Source organism: Seriola aureovittata, chromosome 1, assembly GCF_021018895.1.
Source record: "Seriola aureovittata isolate HTS-2021-v1 ecotype China chromosome 1, ASM2101889v1, whole genome shotgun sequence".
NCBI classification, from domain to species: Eukaryota; Metazoa; Chordata; class Actinopteri; order Carangiformes; family Carangidae; genus Seriola; species Seriola aureovittata.
In genome coordinates, this window is record NC_079364.1 from 1,419,401 (window position 1) to 1,433,322 (window position 13,922).

At 45.4% G+C, this 13,922-nt stretch overlaps 1 protein-coding gene and 4 non-coding genes across 5 annotated transcripts in view; 2 read left to right on the forward strand and 3 right to left on the reverse strand.

Moving 5' to 3' along the window:
* Positions 1 to 13,922, forward strand: part of LOC130167202 (nuclear receptor ROR-alpha A-like) — a 69,609-nt gene that overhangs the window by 30,516 nt on the left and 25,171 nt on the right. The window contains exon 2 of the mRNA XM_056373170.1: positions 12,811 to 12,843. Within this exon, the coding sequence (XP_056229145.1) occupies positions 12,811 to 12,843 (33 nt within the window). The remainder of the gene's footprint in view (positions 1 to 12,810; positions 12,844 to 13,922) is intronic.
* trnav-uac (transfer RNA valine (anticodon UAC)) lies at positions 60 to 132 on the reverse strand. The gene has a single exon. It is a non-coding gene; the product is annotated as a tRNA-Val (tRNA).
* trnav-uac (transfer RNA valine (anticodon UAC)) lies at positions 389 to 461 on the reverse strand. The gene has a single exon. It is a non-coding gene; the product is annotated as a tRNA-Val (tRNA).
* Positions 635 to 707, reverse strand: trnav-uac (transfer RNA valine (anticodon UAC)). The gene has a single exon. It is a non-coding gene; the product is annotated as a tRNA-Val (tRNA).
* Positions 3,206 to 3,278, forward strand: trnav-uac (transfer RNA valine (anticodon UAC)). Its single transcript has one exon. It is a non-coding gene; the product is annotated as a tRNA-Val (tRNA).

Sequence of the window (13,922 nt, forward strand, 5' to 3'; positions counted from 1 at the left end):
TGGCTTCACAAAGCAAAGGAGAGTTTATTCATCTTACCCACTAACAATGAGACAATTAATGGTTCCACTGGGGATTGAACCCAGGACCTTCTGCGTGTAAAGCAGACGTGATGACCACTACACTATGGAACCACTGTGATGGTGTTTCCTTCTGATCTAGCGTGGATATTAATTGAATTATTTCCACTGTCGGAAAGATTGTGAGCTGGTCAATTAACAACCGGGAGGCCTGATGTTGACCCTGATGAGTTTAGCTATGTTTGTTGGCAATTGACTTAAACCAAGACACATTTGAGGACCATATTTTGGGGAGGTTAGATCTCTCAGGAGGCTTTAAAGTAAGCGTTCAGTTTCCCTGAGAGTTTGCTTTAGCCAAGAGACATTATTATGGTTCCACTGGGGATTGAACCCAGGACCTTCTGCGTGTAAAGCAGACGTGATGACCACTACACTATGAAACCACATGTTTACACCTGCTCTGCTAAATCTATCTCTGTTCTCATAAAGCCTTCTGGGAGTTGTAGTTGATTGGGACCAAAATAGTAAAATGTATTTTTAGTGAAGTATTTTTATCACAGTGAGATTTCCTTCAGCTGAGGGACAATCCAACATGTGTTGACTGAGGCCATAAGTCTGGTTCCACTGGGGATTGAACCCAGGACCTTCTGCGTGTAAAGCAGATGTGATGACCACTACACTATGAAACCACATGACCATGTCTTCAAGCAAACAACACACGGGCTCAATGGCAGTTTCACATTTGCTCTCACTTTACTGCAGAAACTAAAACAGGACATGAAACGTGAAACTATCTTGAGCTTGTGTTAACTCAGACCTTATTCAGTCATTTAACCCATAAAAACACATTAAAAAAACAAACAAAAAACCCCAGAAAGTTCAGGACGAAGGAACTGGAGGTGGAAAAATGCAAACTCCACTGTACTGTTTTATCTGTGTATGTTCTGTTTGCCATGTGCAGGGCTGTCTGCTCACGTCTGTGCGAGCAGCTTTGAAAAGGCTCATCCATCGGGGTCCATATGGGGGCCCTTAGGGCGGGAAGGGGATGGAGTGTGTGTGTGTGTATGTGTGTGTGTGTGTGTGTGTGTGTGTGCGTGCGTGCGTGCGTGTGCGTGTGTGCGTGCGTGTGTGTGTGTGTTGTGTGCGTGTGGAGGGGGTACAGAAGGCTGAGCAGCATGTTTTCTCTCAGTATGAAGTCCAAGTGGAGCACCGAGAGGCTCAAACCATCTATTTAATATATTTAATATGCATGGGAGGGGATGATCTGTGTGTGTGTGTGTGTGTGTGTGTGTGTGTGTGTGTGTGTGTGTGTGTGTGTGTGTGTGTGTGTGTGTTGGGTGAGATTGTTGCTAAAGGGCCAGTGGGTGTGAAACACAAAGGCAGATGAAGTTGTATCACTGAGTGACTGCTGTAGAGTCTAAAGAAACTGATTTCAATTTGTGTTCAAACTATTTTTATTATTTATTTATCTTAAAGCTGCTCCAGTGTAAAGGTCTGTGTCCATGTGTAGTGTGATTATAGATCAGCTCTAGCTTCTATATTAATACTGTGAAAGTATCAAAGCCTCAGTCCACAGAGAAATGCACACAGCCTGTATTCAGAAACTGAGCCTTAAAACCAGCCGTCAGGACTTCTGGAACTTTGTGATGTCACAACAAAGCAGTCACCAAGCCCCGCCCACCTGGACCCACCATCCAAACCTTGCAGGATTTGGTTTCTCTGAATGTTTTTACCTGAAATCTGCTATATTTTTATTGGATCACTCAGAAAACAGTCAGCCAATCAGAAGAGAGGCTCAGAGCCTCCTCTCTTAAAAGAAAATATGGAGCTTTAAAAGTTTGAGTCCTGTGATATATCTGACTCCTCCGAGTCGTTGAGCTCCATCGTTTCCACAAACTCTTAAAACACATCACTGAGTCTCAGACATGTTCCTTCATCACCATGAACACACGCTCTGTATTTTATTCTGACTCAGTCACACACACACACACACACCGTACCACTGCTCCAAATACTCACTACAGCACATCTGGATTCATCCGCTGCTGAAAATAGTCCCCAACAAATGCTCTATTTCCTCCTCCTGTTTGATAAAAACTAAGGTGCAGTATTTTATTTTTTTTTCTTGTATGTTGTAAAACCTCCAGCCTCTGTAGCTTCAGTGTTGAATCCCACCAAGCTTCCCCCTGTGTCAGTGTACGGTGCACTGAGGCAGGTAACAGGACAGGTAGAGAGAGCGCACTGAGTCCTGCAGCCTGCAGATCAACTCTTTCCAGATAAAAGCAGAGCGGGGACTTTCAGAGACCACAGACGTCTCTCTGTCGGAGTTTGACGGCTGTGTGTTTGGCTGCTGGTGCTTCCCCGGCTCAGGTACCTGCAGCAGCACACAGTGTGTGGAGCTGCTTCAGTTGCAGCAGCAGTGTGTGTCAGTTGTGTTTGGCTGCTGGTGATAAGCTCCTGCTCTTTAATGTGTCGCAGAGTCTGAGGTGTCAGCGAACGTTACTGCGGTTAGACAGGAAACAACTACCACCAGCCCTGTGTGTTACTAAGGTGTGTGTGTGTGTGTGTGTTTGTGTGTGTGTGTGTGTGCATTGTACTCTTGTCATATTAGCTTATGAACCTCAGCTCCAGTGTGATTACATGGAGAATGTGCACAGCTGTAGAATATATAAATACAATGACTTTTAAAGGAGTAATTCCACATTTTAAGTTCAGCGTACAGTATTTGCTTTCCTCTTGGTGACAGTTTGATGACAAGATAAGATAGAAGTGCAGTACTATTTCTTGGCCTTCAGGAAGTCACATGACCCCCCCCCACCCCCCACCCCCTATAAAATGAGAACATGGCTGATAGGGCTTTGGACCTTGTATTCTGTGAGTAAAGATTCAGTTTACTGTCACATTAGTCAAAGAAAAAAAAAGCTGAACTCATGTCAAACTAAAGGAACTATTTTATAGAAAGAGCAGAAACAACTGGAGTGTATTTACAGACTGTGGGTGGAACAGAAAGCTCCACTAACTGTGTCGGATCCTGTTCATCACCTTTTTAAAGAAATCACCAAAACAAGTCGCTGTAGAGCCGCAACAGCAAACAAGAACATTTACAGAAGGTCCTTTATACCTAATGCAAGATTATTATTGTTATCATCATTTATACCCAGATTAAGAACAAAGCCTGAATCACAGTGGTTCCATAGTGTAGTGGTCATCACGTCTGCTTTACACGCAGAAGGTCCTGGGTTCAACCCCCAGTGGAACCATGGTGATGTCTCATTTCTACTGATGCTAAAGCAAAGTCTCAGGGAAACTAACTCATTAATTGAACTGTTGCTGAGAGATTAACCCTCCACATAATATGGTCCACAAGTGTGTCTTTAGAGGCAGAACTGAAGTAAAGTGGTAACCAACATGTCTTCAAGCCTCCGGCGCTGTTAATTGACTAATTTGTAATCTTTCCTACAGAGGGAAAAAATTCAATTTATACCGAGATTAGATCAGAAGGAATCACATCCCAGTGGTTTAATAGTGGAGTGGTCATCACGTCTGCTCTACACGCAGAAGGTCCTGGCTTCAATCCCAGCGTGTGGTCCGTCAGATAAGAGTCACAGCTGTTTGCCGGGAAGGGAGGGGTCTGATGAGAGACGCTGTCCCGTTGCTTAATGGGAAGTTTAGTATTCAGTGTTTTGGGGCTTTAACCCTTAGCAACTAAAAATCTGAAGATCTCCACTTCTGCTGCACAAAAATATTTCCGCTCTTCTCTTCATCTGTGTCTTGTGAAAGTGACACATCACTTTGTGGTAATGCCCTTTAAAGAGAAAAGATTTTGCGGTTTTGTGTTGTTGTTTTACTGCTTAGTGACGGCAGGTAAAACGTACTGGATATATGAATAATTAATGTTTGCAGCTACTGTTAGATCATGTTTTCCCTCTGTCTACACGTCATGTTTTTAATGTACATCATCTTCCCCTGCGCTGTTTTACTACAGAAGACTCTGTCATCCTCAGTTACTCACTTCCTCTGTCTTATTAAAACAAGTCACTGAGAGTTCACTCTCATCTCTCTGTCTAATCCTTAAATCTCGTTTTATCTCCACTATCTTAAATCCTCAGTTCATCTGATGCTGTGGGCGAGTGAAGGCAGCGAGAGGATGGGTGTTTCTTTTTGTCTTGAGCTCCCTGATGAGCGCTGCTGAAATGACTTTGGCGGCTGCTGCTAATGCACTATAATTGGTACGAGGAGCCGCTCGCTCTGAACAATTATAAGATGCAGGAGCTGTAATCGCTGCCGAGGCTCTGAGGGAGACGGAGACGGAGACGGATTCTCTCCATCTCTGTTGTCAGCCCGCCGTGTTTCACGTCTCTCGGAGCTTTAACACAGATTTCAGATGAAGCGAAGCAGCCGCGACAGAAGTTTGTGACGGCGCAGGCTGTACCTGCTGCAGCCTGGAGGACGAGACTCTGCGTTTAGACTGACACCTGACACACCTGCGCCTCAGGTCACAGGCTGTCTGCAGGTCTTTGAGAGGTCTTGAAAGGTCTTGAGTTCAATGTGACAGAGATCAGGCCTGAGAGGTGCCCTGTGGAGCCCTGCTCACTTTCAGTCTTTCATACAAACACACACTGTGTGAATCAGTGACGTCTGACAAACATGAAACAAGAAAACATGATTTTTTAAAAACCTGTATTGTTGCTTGTTGTCATGTTCCCGCCTCCGTCATCATGAGTGGAAATATGTGACGTCTTCACCAGGTTTATGTATCACATTCCCCACTTTCAAGTGTGACCTCCGTGACGTCACACATAGGTCAACTATTCCACCGTTGCCATCTTGGCAGTGTCTGACTCCGCCCCTAACTCCCATTTAATCCCAAAATGATCAAAGAGGTCCGTGTGGAGCCGAGACTTCGATGCATGATGGTTTAATAACTGTGGCACGCATACGGTCCTGATAGCGCCATTGGGCTAACCCAAGGCTAATTAATTTGCTGGCTAATTAGCTAGTTAAGCAACTCATATTATCCGCCTTATATTTGAATGAAGGCACCAACACCACAACACAGCTGATAGGTGACGTTGAGTGATTCAAATTAGCTGAGGTGACGCCGAGCAGACGGCTAGCAGATTGAGACAGCAGCCACCTGTCACTCAAACAGGCAACGCCCTCAATTCTCCATACCTTTAAGTCTTGATAAGAATGTAAACAGGTGAGTTATATAAACAGGTGTCATGAAGGAGGAAATCAGCTCTAGAGACCAAAACAGTTTTTGTACCAGGCTGTAAACATTATTATTTATTTCTGCTGTAAAGTTGGACATTTTAACATGGGAGTCTATGGGGACTGACTCACTGTTGGAGCCAGACTCTAGTGGTCGTTAGAGGAACTGCAGCTTCTGTCACTTCAGTGTTGGCTTCATGTTTCTGGTTGATTCTTGGTGTGACCTTGTGTGCATGTATACACAGACACCAGGGACTTGATCATAGCTCCACCAGTGGTCACAAACTACAGAGGACTCCTTTAACCCGCTCCGTTCATACTGATCAGATCGGCTCCTCCCTCCAACATGTGTCAGTTGATCCAGTCGATCTCTGCAGTTCGTGCTCCGATCACTGACGAGCTCCAGCTGTGACTGTGCGGTTGGAGAGGGAAACCTCTGAAGTTATTTGAGACTGAATGGAACAAAAATAATTCAATTTTTGACAGTAAAAAAATAAACTCTGCAGGAGGAGCTGAAAGAAATGACATTGTCATATTAGAATAAAAGCCAAAAACCTTTTTAGGATTGCATACATTAGTCCAGAAATGTCTTCTTGTCAAGGTGAAACGCACATAAACAACATGCTGCAGGGAGGTGGTGCTGTTACCACAGCTGGAATATAATCCCAGGAAGCGTCCTCATCCTGGAAACAACGTAACACATGCTTTTTCTTTAGTGTCTTCTGGTAGTTTTAAACAGATGCAGTCATGTTGTTGGAAAATGATTTTAATAGACTTCAGCTGCAGAATATTTGTGTCAAATTCAAACCAGATCGAGTCGTTGGGCAGGAAAGTGAAAAGCAGAACAAAAGCAGACAGTTGACTGAAAAATACATGAGCAGGGAGTGTGTGGAGGGAAGCAGTGTGTAGAAAGAACCGGAGACAAACGACAGATAAGAGGAAACGTTGTTGTTGCTGAAGAGTTCATTATGTCAGGCTGAGCTGTAGATGTTCGTCTGAGCTGCCTCTTCGTCTTCTCTCAGCTCGTTGTGAGCAAACGTCCCTCTCCTCCATCCATCAGCGCCCTCAGGGATCCACTCTCCACGCCGCCTCCTCCTCCTGCACCGGGGCGTCCCGGGCCGGTCCGACCCTGCGGGGACGCTGCCTCCACGTCCCTCATGTGTGTCCTCCTGCTGCTGCTTTCTGCTCAGCTCCACTGATGAATTATGGAGGAGAACAAGGCGCCAGAAACTCCCAACCATCGCAGTACATCTGAATAAAAGGTTTCAGATGATAAATTTAGTCTGAAACTAACAATTATTTTGATTATTGATTAATCTGTCTTATTTTTTTCATGATTTATCATTTATTGTTGGTTTATAGAATGAAAATGTTGATGGTATGTTCCCTGAGGCCTAGTTGGTCCCAAAAAACCCAAGTAATTAATCAGTTTTCATAATTGTTGATTGTCTCTTCAAGATTTTATAGTAACATCAATTAAACTCTTACAATAAAAATGGTTTAGGATAATGAACGCGTGGACTGTACCAAGAGCGGCGTACCTCCCTTCGTCGCCATGGTTACTATAATAATGTCATGGATTGGTTAGGTTTAGGAAAAGATCGAGATTTGGGTTAAAAAAGGGACTTCCTCAACATTAGACCATCTGTGTTGTCATGGTTACAATAGTAATAGAAACAACTGCTACTTCTACATGGGAATCGAACTCACATTCATCCGTCCGCCACCACCTCGTCGTGACGTAGACTCTCTCTCTCTTTATCCTACGTCACCGACACTTTTCCCTTCGCACCTGTCATCATTACTACGACCACTACATGTCGCCTAGCAACAAAACTTTTTTTCCCAATAGATTATTTCATTGTTTGGATATTCTGAACCTTTCCAGGAATAGTTTTCTTCTTCTTCTTCTTCTTCTTCTTCATTTGTGTTTCCACAGTCAGACAACAGTGTCCAACAGAACCACTCTCAGACACAGAGAGATTTCAGTATGTGTGCTGGCAAGTTAAAGCGAACATCAGTGATCACATTATGTTGGTGGATGATTAATTACATTTATTTGAAAAAGTAATTGAGGTTTCTTGACTTGAAAGGATCATTTGGTTTGATACTGACAAACGGACCACAGTTAAAAACTCATCTTCCTCCACTGTCGTGTTTAGGAAAAACCGGAGAATGTATTTTACATGAGCAGTGATGAGAGCTCCACTTACAGAAGCTCCAACTGCCTCGTCCTCACAGTTCAAACGTCTCACGTCATCATAACCAAATTATAAACATAAAAAGATGAATTATAAACATGTAGAAATTTATTTTGAAATCTTTGTCCATGGATGTGTTTTGATGGAGGCTGGAGATATTTGAAGATGTCTGATACTTCCTGCCCTCCAGACGTTGAGTGTCAGACTGCGTCCTCAGTCAGACTCGTCTCCTCTCCTCAGCGGAGCTCTGAATATTTCAGCAGCGAGCTGCAGGTTCTGGGTCAGTGTGTCAGTGTGTGATCTGTGACAGACTGCAGAGAGGCTGAGAGCGGAGCAGGGAGGAGGAGGAGGCGGACTGAGCAGACTGGAGAGGAGAGGGAGCACTTCACCCGCCGCTGATCACAGAGCAGTTTGATTGATTTTACAGACAGACCATACGTTTCTGCGGATACGGGACTCGGCATCAAACTTTTTGCATCTGCATCTGCAGTCCTGATGTGGTCTGGACCAGAACCTGCTGCTCACAGTCTGGTTCTCACATGTCCACTGTGGACACACCAAACTCTAATGTGTCTGAGATACAATCCTCCAGAAGCTTCATTTAGAAAGTAACTTAAAAAGTCTCTGTTAGCTGTGCTAGCCGCTAACCACGAGGTCATGACATAGATTGAATCAGCAGCTCACACCTGCTGCAGTGTGTGTTCGCACCACAGACTGTAAATAAAGATGGATGTTGCCTCTGTGATGTCACCTGCAGGTTTCTGAAGAGCAGATTTGAAGCTCAGAGTGAGCTGCTCCAACGTCGCCATCTTGGCAGTGTCTGACTCCGCCCCCTAACTCTCTGCTAATCTACAAATGGTCAAAGAGGAGGGGCGTGTGTGGAGCTGAGATTCAGTGCACGTCTGTTTGTGGCAAGCGTACGCTCACCCACCTGTCACTCAAAGAGGCCACGCCCTCAATTCTCCATAACTGTAGTCCTTAATAAAATGTAAACAGGTGAGTTCTATAAACAGGTGTCATGAAGGAGGAAATCAGCTCTAGAGCCTTAAACAGTTTTTGTACCAGGCTGTAAACATGTTTATTTCTGCTGTAAAGTTGGACATTTTAACATGGGAGTCTATGGGGACTGACTCACTGTTGGAGCCAGACTCTAGTGGTTGTTAGAGGAACTGCAGCTGCTGGTTCTTCATGTTTCAGCCCCAGAGGTTGATGCTTGATTCGTACACATGGGTGGATTACTGAACAGGCCTCTCCGTTAGTTTATTATTGTAACCACGACAACCGAGGACCGGTACGCCTGCCGCCATAGGGGCGCTATTTCAGGAGACGCTCCTGTGGGTCGTATCAGACTTGTGTGGTTGTTCAGGTTGGAGGACTGGTTGCCACAGACACGTAAACCAACTTCAACAAGACGCAAACTGACTACAGAGAGATGCAAAACAATATTTCTGGTATTTAAATGTCTCCGTGTTGTTTCATTCATCACTCTCACTTATCAAAGTTTCCCTGACAGCAGAGTCAGTTCTCTCCTCCTCCGGATGTTGTGTTGATTCACATCATTTTGATTCAATCGTTTTTTTTCGCTGAAGCCTGAAATATTCTGGGTTTTAAAGAAAAATTTTTTTTCTTGGAGCTGAAGCGTCTCCTCCCTCTCCTGCATCCTGGAGTTGAAAAGGGCAGAGCTAATGAATATTCTAATCTGGCCTAGATTCCATGATAAAGCCTTGTAGGTCCTTGAAGACAGCGCCTGTTATCACGTCTTTGAAATATGAAGTGTGTGCAGGGGGAAGTCTGTGTGTGTGTGTGTGTGTGTGTGTGTGTTTGTGTTTGTGTGTGTGTTTGTGTTTGTGTGTGCAGGATTCATTTTTGGAGGCAATCAAAGGTCGCTGCAGATAAATGTCGACGCCCACTGGACCTGCAAACACCGTGTTTCTGCTGATGAGGGTTTTTTTTGCAGCCACATTTAATCAAGTTGTTTTCCAGGTCAGCGTTCGATGATCAATGAAATCAACCGGATCATTTATTTTTACCTTTTTTAATTTTTTCCCCCTCTCTCTTCCTCGGCAGCGTGCGTGCGTGGCCCGGTGCACGTTGCTCAGGCTCTCTCAGTAACACCACAGTGCGCTCAGCGTTCGCTCTGAGTCATCTGACAGGAAGCAGATGAGATCAGCATTAGGTGAGAGCGTTATCTGACAGCATCAGGACTCAGGTTCAGTGAGGGTGAGCGTCAGCAGCAGGATCCTGTCAGAGACACTTCACCTCCTCTGAGATATTTACAGATCACTTTGATCCAATCAGACTTTTCCACCAAGACCGCCTCCTCCAGAGAGACGCCAGCGTCGGGGAGTTCACACATACGTACAAACAAACTTATAGTTTATTACAACTTGGGTTTTAGTGTCATAGTTTGTTCATCTTTCCTGTCTGTGATGGTAACACCGTACTCGTTCAGGTAACTGACCATTTGCCGCAACATGAGGTTTTAAACTAAATGTATTTACCTTTGAAATTCAAAGTTAATTTTGAAACAGCTGCACCTGAACCTGAACAGCTGTTCATTTCTAGCTGTTGAGTTTGTCGGCTGACGGATTTAATCAGTTGAAGCTGATGAACATTAAAGATGTGAGTTGTTGAAACTTCATCTCCTCCTGACTTGAACTTGACTGAACCCTGTCAAAGCATCTTAAATATACACGTTACGGTTAAATACATGATAATGGTAATAATTAATACGTAATAAAAGACTGAGGCTAACGCTAACAGCTGCCAAAAGGTTAGCGTCTGCTCCAGAAGACATGAAATAAAGAAACAGGATTGTTCTTGTACTCTAGGTTAGAGCAGTGGTTCCCAAACTCATGTCTGTGCGTTGACAGAAATGTGACCCATGTACATAAAGACTCATGTAGTAGGAGGAAGAGAGTGTAATGCAGGTTATTCTGTAGCTACAATTTACAGATGTTCCCTGAACGCCTCACATGCAGGCTGTCGGTAGACGCTACGCACAGAGAAGCTTCTAGTCTCCACTCAGGTACTGCAGCAGCAGCTCAGGCAGGTGTGTGGCCAGAAACTACCTGGGCATGTCTTAGTCTACCTGGACGGGTGTTAATCTACCTGGGCAGGTGTTAATCTACCTGGGCGGGTCTAATCTACCTGGATGGGTGTTAATCTACCTGGATGGGTGTTAATCTACATCCTAATCTACCTGGGCGGGTTTTAATCTACCTGGACGGGTGTTAATCTACCTGGGCGAGTCTAATCTACCTGGGCGGGTTTAATCTACCTGGGTGGGTCTAATCTACCTGGGCGGGTCTAATCTACCTGGGCGGGTCTAATCTACCTGGGCGGGTGTTAATCTACCTGGGCGGGTCTAATCTACCTGGGCGGGTGTTAATCTACCTGGGCGGCCCAAATTGAGCCTTAGAATGTGTATTTGCAAATGAAATGAAGAATTTACTGAGTTACTTTGGTTGCAGAGTTGAGGTCGGTGGTGACTTGTTCCAGAGTGAGTGGAGAGGGATCCACTCATTAACTCTAGCTATTAGCCGTTAGCCGTTAGCTGTACATCAGAATGGCGTTTTGCTAAGTGAGTTTTTGATTTTGGCGTGGAAACAGCGCGGCTCCTGTCCATCTCCTTGTGGAAGCCAAAACAAGCCCACACTCTGTTCGCCGTGGGAGCCGGTGGAACTCCGCCATCCGTGGTACCAGACAGCTAGGTTTGCTAATGCTAACGTTAGCAGTGCAGCCACACGCTACTTTGTCTCGCAGTTTATGTTGTTACGCTGGAGTGGAAGAGTGGAACAGCTGAGGGGAGATCACAGCGCTGCCATCTAGTGGTCGGGGCGTTAAACACAAACTGAACCTGCGTCTGTGGATATCTTCTTACTCCATAAATCTGCAGGTTGTTACATCATGTGTCGGAGTCCCGGGTTTCAGTAACACTGACACTGAAAAACACTTTGCAGCTCCACTGACATGTAAAGACCCACAGATGGACACACATGTACACTTTGTGATCACACACACACACACACACACACACACACACACACACACACACACACACTCACTCTGACCTTGTCCAGATGGGCTGAGTGAGCGGAGCATCACCAGAGGAGAGAGTCACTGTGGCCCCGACAGATTTTGGCCCCAGGTCCGTCTGCCCCCCCCACGCGGCCCTCTGGAGAACAGACAGACGTCGAGCTGCGTCACACTCTGCCGCTGAGTGACAACGTTCACCACAAAGTGTCGGACTCACTTCGGGTCCGATGACACGCTGAGTCGTTTCATTGTGACGTCTGTTTGTTTGTGAAGGACGAAGGAACTTTAACGAACAGATAAACCTGCAGGCGTCAGACACATACTGATCTGGGTTAGGGACGTTTTCTAAGTGCTGATGAAGAATGAACTGGTCTTCCTCACCGTCTCGGACTTTCTCATGTAATGAAATGATTTCACAATCTGTAGGAAGTGTTCACCGCTGTGGTTTCATGGACTCGTGAGGTCATGTTCTGTGGTTTATCCTCCGTTTTCAGGACTAATCAGCTCCACTGCAGCAGAAATTCAAACCATGATTCCTCCACGATTTTAATTTTATACATTTATATAAAAAAGGGTCCGTGCGTACGTCATCCTAACTTGGTTTCTCCACATCTGTAATATTCACAACACTCTCCTCTAAAGTTTACTTTTACAGCGTTCAGTTCTCACTGTCCTGCTGTCATTACAGACAAGTGAACGCACCACAGACACTCGACTCGCTCATGGAGGTGTGACGTTCAGCCTGTGAATTAAAACACATAAATATTTATTAAACACGATCATTTACACACAGTATAATCCTGAGAAGATCAGAAAAACACACCTGAAAACACTTATCACGTGACGTGACCATCACAAACACTGGGCATGTGCGAGCCGGTGTAAACAGGAAGCAGGTTGAACAACAGCTGCGAGCAAAGACAACAAGGTCAGCAACACGTGTAATTCATTACCATGTTGTATTCACCGCTGGCAGTCCAGGCTGATGAGAGCCAATCAGGAGAGACCGTGGGTGTCTACGTCATTGTCTCCAAAGGCCTCTCTTTTCGCCTGTCCAGACGACAACACAGCCCCGAAGTTTTCAAAATAAAAGAGTTTCTGAAAGTCTCTGTTTTAGCCGCCTGAAAGGAGAAACTGAGCTGAAGAAATGAGTTTTAAAACTAAAGCAGCAGCAGTGTGGACGGAGCCTCAGCCTCTGTTCTTCTTCCTTCACGTCAGATCTGAGCACAGTGAGATGTCGTTTCCTCCACAATAACCTGACGAAGCCACGAGCGACAACACGAACACGATCCACAGCCGATTGAAAAATGATGACTATCTGTTTTTTTCTGTCTTGCAGGTTTGTCGGCTGCGGTGAAGAAGACACACACATGTAAGTTCACTGCTCTTCCTGGTTTATCTGGCTGCCACCACACTGACTGTTGAGGTGTATGATTTGCAGGTTGTGCTGACTTCCCAGAATCCTCAGCTCTGGGACAGGCTTGTTTATTCTGCAGTAATGTGGTTGTTAATTTGGAAAGTGTCTGATAATTGTGTTGAGGTGTTTTGGCTGTTGGATGTTCGTTGGTATCAGATCTGTAATTCCTTCCCGTGTCCTGATGATGTTATGAACGTGCTGCTCGGCACCTTCAGCTTTTGTGAACATCTTGAGATCTGTCGACAGTGTTTATTGGGTGTTCCTCTTCCTGTTCCGCAGGGAGTGGACGGTTCACGGTGAGGTCTGTAGATTATCCTGAGATGTTTGTTGAAAGTCTTGAATGCAGCTCCTGATCTCCGCGGCGCAGTGCAAGTTTATTTTTTCCACTTTAGAAGCAGTTTCCAGTGTGAAACATGTGCGAGCTGTGAGTGTGCGGGATAGATAAGGATGAACGTGTGACCGGGGACCGCTGCCAGAGTCGAGTCCCTCTCATTAGAGCTGATAAGGACGGATAATGAATGTGAGATCCTCCTGCAGTCGTGTGTGCCCGGGATGATCGGGGGGGAGAAACACTGATCCTGCGGATGCTGTGGAGGCATTTTCCAAACAACTCGTAACGTGCTGCTGAGAATCTATTGACTGGGTGTGATGAGGGGAGGCGGAGAGCTCCGCCGCCAGACGTCGAGCCTTTCGAAGCGTAAATCATCCTCCTGTTCTGCCAATTTGGAGGAAGAATGAATCTCCTGCTGCTCCTCAGTTTCCTCTCTCTGCTGGCAGGAGTCGTTCTCGCCCGAAGCCTCAGTGACTTCACTCTGATGTTTACTCAGCCCGGCTGTTTTCAGGGAGCTTAATCGTTTTCACTGATGACCACGGTTCAGTCGGGATTTGTTTTATGAAGCAGAGTGGGATGTTGGGTGAAGCCGTTAGCTCGAGCTGCACTCCAGTCCTCTCACTTACTGCTGAAATATGGTTTATTAACTTTATTTTGTAAAAGGAAGTTCTGTGTTTTTATCCACTGATGCACAGAGAGACTC